General features: G+C 52.7%; 1 protein-coding gene across 1 annotated transcript in view; it reads right to left on the bottom strand.

Moving 5' to 3' along the window:
• PCSK6 (proprotein convertase subtilisin/kexin type 6) overlaps window positions 1-6,412 on the bottom strand; it is a gene marked incomplete at its 5' end in the record, with an annotated part of 14,408 nt that extends 7,996 nt beyond the window's left edge. Inside the window, 6 exons of the mRNA XM_010161601.1 lie at window positions 440-576; window positions 1,024-1,212; window positions 2,299-2,416; window positions 2,866-2,969; window positions 4,670-4,770; window positions 6,200-6,412. Of these exons, the coding sequence (XP_010159903.1) occupies window positions 440-576; window positions 1,024-1,212; window positions 2,299-2,416; window positions 2,866-2,969; window positions 4,670-4,770; window positions 6,200-6,412 (862 nt within the window). The remainder of the gene's footprint in view (window positions 1-439; window positions 577-1,023; window positions 1,213-2,298; window positions 2,417-2,865; window positions 2,970-4,669; window positions 4,771-6,199) is intronic.
• Between the last annotated feature and the right edge of the window lie 477 nt (window positions 6,413-6,889).

Raw genomic sequence — 6,889 nt, 5'->3', positions numbered from 1 at the left:
GCAGGGGGCCAGGCTGAGCCCAGCCACCCCCTGCCAGCGTGGTGGCAGCCCGGAGAGGATGTCCGTCCATCCGCAGCCGGAGGGGCATCATCCTCTTGCGCCGTTGCACAACCAGCCCACACGCCAGATGTCCCAGCAGTAAAGCAAAACAAACAAACAACAATTACAGCTCTCGGGTTTCCTCCTTTTGACTCATTATGGTTTAATTTTGGAAACCTGGCTCTCGGTTGCTGGTGGGAGAAAACCTGCTCCCGGCTCAGCCAGACCGGCAGCCTCCTGCACCCAGGGCTCAGGCTTTTATTCCCATTTTTTAAAAATTTGGGCAATACAGTTTTGCTGAAGGCCATAATACAGCGAAAGATACGGCCAAGCCAAGCAGCCTGCAGAGAGCTTTGGCGTCGAGGGGCACGGGGGGACATGGGTGCTGGAGGACCCTTACCTTGCACCGTGGGGTTGCGCACTTGGGACGGCGTGTCATGGATCTCCAGGGTCCACTCCCCCGCTGCCCGCTCCCCCCAGCAGTGGACGGTCATGAATTCCCAACCCTTGAACCCCTCGTTGGAGTGGTCGAACACCCTGCAACGGTAATGCTGTGCATCAAGAAGCGTGACTTTGAAATTCTTCTTTAATTAGAAAAGGGAGATAGGTAATGAAGGATTTTAGGGATCCTTGCGTGCACCCACCCTTGCACGGAGCCTTCCTGCAGCAAAGACCTGAGGACGGCCCCCACCTTCCCAAAAAAACAAGCAAACTTTCAGCAACCCCCTAAACGTAGGACAAGAGGAAACAGCCTCAAGTTGCACCAGGGGGAGGTTTAGATCGGATATTAGGAAGAATTTCTTCATGGAAAGGGAGGTGGTAGAGTCACCAACCCCGGAGGGATTGAAGCACATGGTTTAGTGGTGCTATTAGCAGTGTTGGGTTAATGGTTGGACTCGATGATCTTAAAGGTCTTTTCCAACCTACACAATTCTGTGATTCTCAACGAGGACGCTGCCCAGCCCAGCCACGCACTGCTCTTACCTCCTGGCGAGGAGCTGCGACCTGGTCCCCGCCGGAGAGACAAGGCTGATCTGGAGGTCGCCCCGGCGTGGGTGCGAGATGCTGAGCCGCACCACGACGTGCTCCAGGTAGAGCACGTGCTGGTCGCGGTGCTCGGCACAGGCGCTGCTGAGGGTGCTGGCACGCAGCACGTGGTCCGCACGGATGTACCTGCCGGGGACGGGCAGAGCATTGGGTCGGGGACGGCAGCGCTTGCCGCGTCCCAGCGGCACGGACACCCGGTTATATTTGAACATGGTGCCCTACCGCTCCACGGCAAAAATTCTCTTCCATTGCAACACAGTGTCCTAGCGCAGGAATTTGCTGAATTGCTCGATGGTGATGAGATGCATTTGAACTGCCTCTAAGATCTATGCCTTATGGGCTGCAAGGGCACTGCTTTATTGTAATTATCAGCGCAGCGTTCCTCCTTGGGTTGTAATTAGTGTCTGTATCAGATAAATAGTTTCATGAACACACTTGGCTCCGTTCCTGCTTTGCACATGCAAGCTGTTCCAAAGGAACTGCTTTTCTGAGGAACAACTCAACTTGCTCTACAGCCAGGCAGCGTTGAATCAGGAGGGTCCATTTGGTCAGATCCCGGATCCCACCCTTTAACCTAGCAGGGACCTACCAAGGATGAGATGTGAACCTAAGCTGGTTTGAACCGGAAGCCAAATTCAAAGGGACCTCTTGTGCTGGAAATTTGGAAACCCTTGCAACAAAGCACCAGGTTTTAGTGTCTTTCATGAAGATGAGGTGTTTGGTGGAAGAGGGAGGAGAGCCCAACACATTACCTCATGTAGGAACCAGTGAATGAGTTGGTTTTAGTCTCCCCAAGCCATTGCCAAAATGGGAAATGGCACCATCAGCCCTCAAAAATTCCCTAATCACCTGCCTGGGAAGCAAAAGCATGGAAAGGGCAAAAATAAATCACCTGCCACCAAAGCTGGTCCTGGAGAGTCCTCACAGGACCTGTGCCGAGCTGAGCCATAGGCACAGACCCTGGGTGGGCACTTCTGGCTCAACAAACAGACCTTGGGCAGACAGGGCAGACGGTGCCGGTCACTCCGACCGCAAAATCCATGAACATCACCTTGCCTGCATACAGGCTTGTCCCGGCCACCCCAAATCTTAAGTTCCCTTTCCAAATGCCAGGACAGTGTCTGACCCTTTGCATCGCAACAGCCAGCTCCCCCAAAGCTCCCTCCAAGCAGACGTGTGCCCCGGGAGAGACCCCCACCCCATGACACTCACTTGGGCACCCTGTCCAGGCTTCCCACGCAGACGTGCTGGGGAGGAACTGCCTTCCACTTCTTGGCTTCCACCACAATAGCATCTGCATCCACCAGACCGAAGCCATATAGATGGCTAACTGGAAAGAGAGAAGGCTCAGAAATCCACTGCTTTCCATGCAGGGACCAGGAGCTGCTCCTCAGCTCTTGGTGGAGCATCCTTCACCATCGGAGGTGGTATGGAGTTGACCCTGTTGGGGTACAAGGTATTCCAACACGCAGAGCTCATCACCCTGCCTGAGTAACACCCCAAATCCATGCTGGGACCACAGAAAACCCATTGCTGGGACCAGCCCACCAAAAGGAGCAGCCAATGCTGAAGCTCAGGACACCCTCCACCAAGCAAGGCTTCCAAGCATCATACCCCACGGATTACTGCTCTCTCCTCCCTCTGCTCAACAGCCTGATGGTAGGAGCCCCTGAGCCAGCTGAGAGAGGCCATCCAGAGTCAACAGACCCCTGAGCAAAGCTCTAGGGACCTTTATTTTCCATTTAATAGCCATTTTTAGCCGCCCCCACAGCCCCTCACCTTTATGCCCCGCGCCGTTGGTCTTCCAGTCAGCTGCTCGCAGGTGCACCGGTCGCGAGGTTTTGACCAGCAGATGCTGGACGTCCCTCCAGGTGAGCAGGGGGCTGCAACAACACTCGGCTCATGAGACGGCTCTGCTGCCTCCAGTCTTTCCAGCAGCAGGGACCCCCGTTGGGTTAAAATTCCCCCAAAAAAACTCTTTTCTGCTCCAAAAGAGCATGAATCACTGGAAGGGTGGTCAGGCATTGGAATGGCCATTTCAGAAATTTAAGAGACCAGGTGGTTGGACATGCTACAGGACATGGGTTAGTGGTAGGCTTGGCAGTGTTGGGTTAAAGGTTGGGCTCGATGGTCTTAAAGGTCTTTTCCAACCTACATGATTCTGTTGATTCTACAAATCAATGATTTAAATAGTAACACCCTGCCTGGAGGCTGGCCAGCACTTGGGGGCCCCAGCAGAGTGGGGTGGCCCAGGGAGGGATGCCACGTGCCCGCGAGTGTTGCAGGGTTTCTTCCTGGCCAAGGGTATTTAGCTCTCATGCTCCAGGGTGTAACTGGAGCAAATCGGTTTTCCCCATTTTCTCGTAGGAGATGGGGAAGGAAGCATGTCCTGAGGCAGGGTACCGGTCTCAGCAGCTCACTCATACCTGGGTTGCTCATTTAACAGAAAAATGAAACCCAAAGTGGTTCCAACCCCCGCTCAGGCTGGGTTTGAGTGAAGTTTATGTGTTTGGGGTGCTGGACACTGAGTGCTGTGTGCTTTTGAGCTCCCCCAAAATCCCAGCTCAGGGACATTGCTGAAGAATTTTCCATGCTTTTCTTACAGTCAGTTCCTCAGCACCTTGAGCTGGGATTTATATTGCTCTTGAGCAACATTTAAGAAAAGAAATTCAATTTATTCCCTCTCGTCATAATGGAGTGCCTGAGCACCAAACTCTGGTACTTAATGTTGCGTTTTATGCCTCAGCTAAACAATTCAAAAATTACTTTGAAAGCTTTTAATATATTTGTAATGAAAATGGCATCTCTGGAAATGTGCTCAGCTGACCTGGGAGCTGGGATTAAACTGGAGGAGAGGGACTGGAGCCGATCGCCGTCCTCGAACATGAGCACAATGGTGCCCTGCGGCTTATTAGCAGCCTTATTTTTATTTCCACCCCATAAAAAGAATAATCATACTAGTGAGAAGTTCATGAGAAGATGCTCCATGGAGCAACACAGGGATGCCCAAGGGGTGAGCCTGGTCACCCAAGGGGGCTGCTTCCAGGCTGGGGGACCAGGATGGGACCGAGATGGGGACAAGAGGCAAAGAGACGTTTGTTTTGAACCGGGGAGCGTGTCGCTGCTTATCGCACCGCGTGGGTTTCTGACATTATGCAAAAGTAGTCCTTTTCCCCCAGAAACTAAACACTTGCTGAAAACCATCACTTCTACAGACATTTTCCATTTTCTGTGATGTTTTCTGACATCTTTTTTCCGGGAAGCATTTATAAAACTCCTGTTGGTGCTGGCTGTCAGCGGTTTCAATGCACCAAATGAAAAGCCTGTCTTATCTCACCCTCAACTTTTCAACAGATGGCAACAAGTGAAGAATTAGCTCAATAAAACACCTGCCAGAAGATTAGATGCAGAACAACAACGCTGTATCAAACCTTGCCAAGAAGAAGCAATTTAGAATAACTTTGCCCCTTTTTGAGTCGCTCCAGAAGAAAAAACAAAACACCTTTTTTCTTTCTGATTTTGCTTGCCAACTACTATATTTGGGAACACCCCCCTGCAAAGCCGGTGGCGAGGTTACACTTACTTTGCCTCCAAAGCCAAGGCGATGATGCCGGCGACCATGGGGGCGGACACGGAGGTGCCAGTGTGGCCGTCCGTGCAGCGGTGCCGGAGATCCGTGGTGACCTGTGGAGAGAGGAGCTGCAGCCCCATTCTCCCGGCACGGGTGCTACCCCATCGAGCACCCCGGGTTTGCTTGGGATGCTGCCAGCGGGGAGAAGCACCCAAACCTGCCACCGCTCCCACGCCATCAGGATGCTCTGAGCCCCCAAAAATGGGCCGCAGACACATTTGGCACAGGAGCAAACATCCCTGTTTACATTTTTCTTTGCTCAAAGGTGAAAAAACTACTTGAAAGGGGAAAAACGTCAATTTTGCTGTGGGTCAGGTAGATGAAAAGCTGTGGATGGAGGGGCGTGAGCAGGGCAGGGCTGGTGTGGGTATGCACCCATGGGTGCACGTTGAGCTGTGCCATATTAAACACTCCCCATAAAAGCTAAGGTAAGGATGAGGTAAGAATTTCCATTTGCATGGGAAAAAAAAGGAAAAAAAAAAAGCTATTTCCAGCTTTCTCATTTCAGGCCAGAGCTTGATGCTTGGGTACCAAAACCTTGGAGAAAGGAGGTGTGCAGAGATGCTCCATCAGTTACATTTTTAAAAGGCTCCTGGGTATTTAGTTAATCAAGTGATTTTTGGAGGAGGAGGGACGTGCCACCCGGTTTCTCCTTGAGGTGCACCTGGAAGCTGCTTTTTTGCCCAGCAATGCCCCAGGTTTGGCTGGTCTGGCCTCAGCCACGCAAATGCTCCTTAGTGCCGTGGAAGCAGCCCCAACGAGGCACTTGGATTCTGGAAATTAATCTTTTAGAGGCCAAACAAATCGGTCTTGAATTAAAAAAACCCTAAAATCGACTTGTAAAAAAAAAAAAAAATCACAATTTTTGTCAAAAGAACTAATTTGGGTGGAAAACCCTCTCCCAGCTCGGGTAAGGCATGATGCTGGTGCGGGATGTTTTACTGCCCGAGGTTCGGATGACGCACGGGGGTGCCGGTAACGAAAGGCCGTGCTGTGACAAGACCACAGCGGCTGCTGGGACAGGGCAAATACAGCCTGGGCGACAGGGAAAACCATGCTGATCCACGCATGCACGCGTTTTCAGGCAATTCCAGGGCTCTGAAAAGTCTGTGTTCCCCATTTGGGTTTGCCACATCCCTGCCAAACACATCCATTCTCCTTCTTTTTTCTCTGTCTCAGGCCAAAACCCCTGAAAATTCCCTTTTTATAAGCACAGGACAGCATGGAGGCACTTTGGGGGACAGGTTAATATTTGCACAGGTATTTTTGCAATCCTCCAGCCCTTTCACCCATTTACCAGGGAAAACGCAACATCCCTGAACTCTCCCCAAGGACCAGAGCAATTTTGGCCCCAGCATAAAAAATAGCACAAGCAAAACCCACTGCAGGGCTAAGAGCAAAGCCCAGATCTTACAACCAAGCCCAACCACGCAGAAAACATCCCGGGAATGCTGCCCCATGTGATGCTGGGGTAAAACTTACTATTTTCCGCTCGTAAAAGGCCCCGCTACTGTAGGTGGTGGCGAGGGTGGAGGCACACTCCTCCAGGTACCAGGGCTTGTAGCCGTTCTCAGTGGTGCTGCTGATGGAGATGGTGTAGATGCTGTTGGTGTAGCCATCGCAGGAGCAGTAATCACCCTCTCTGCCGCCGTTCCCCGACGCCCAGACGAAAATGGACCCCAAGCCCCTGCGTCCCTGTGGGCAGAGAGGGGAGGGGGGGTGAGAAGAGGTGTTTGTCCGGGACGAGCGACCGTCTCAGCATGGGGAGGAGGGAGCAGCACCTCTCCGGCGCTTGGGATGCCATCGGTAAACCTGATTTTGGGTCAGGAGGTAGGGTTTGGTGAGGGTGGAAGGATGGGTCCCATCCTGCCCAGGGCTCAGCCCCCTGGATCAGCCCCAGCAAATGCGCCCCTCGGCTCGGCCAGCCCCAGCTTTACAGGCAGCGGCTCCCCACAAGGATGGGAGAGCCTCTGGCGATGAGTTTGGCATCTTCCACGGGTTGTCACGGGGTAAAACATCCAGGCTGCTCAGAGCCCTCAGACCAGGCAGTAACACCCAGCAAGGCACTTTCTGGGGTGCAGGGATGGCCCCACGGGAGGACCCAGCAGGAAACCCCCCAGAACCCACCTCTCCCTCGCTCCGAGCCTGCAAACCATCAGAAACCTTCCCTCA

This window comes from Eurypyga helias, unplaced genomic scaffold, assembly GCF_000690775.1.
Source record: "Eurypyga helias isolate BGI_N326 unplaced genomic scaffold, ASM69077v1 scaffold20851, whole genome shotgun sequence".
Taxonomy (NCBI): domain Eukaryota; kingdom Metazoa; phylum Chordata; class Aves; order Eurypygiformes; family Eurypygidae; genus Eurypyga; species Eurypyga helias.
This window is presented reverse-complemented; position numbering and strand designations above follow the sequence as displayed.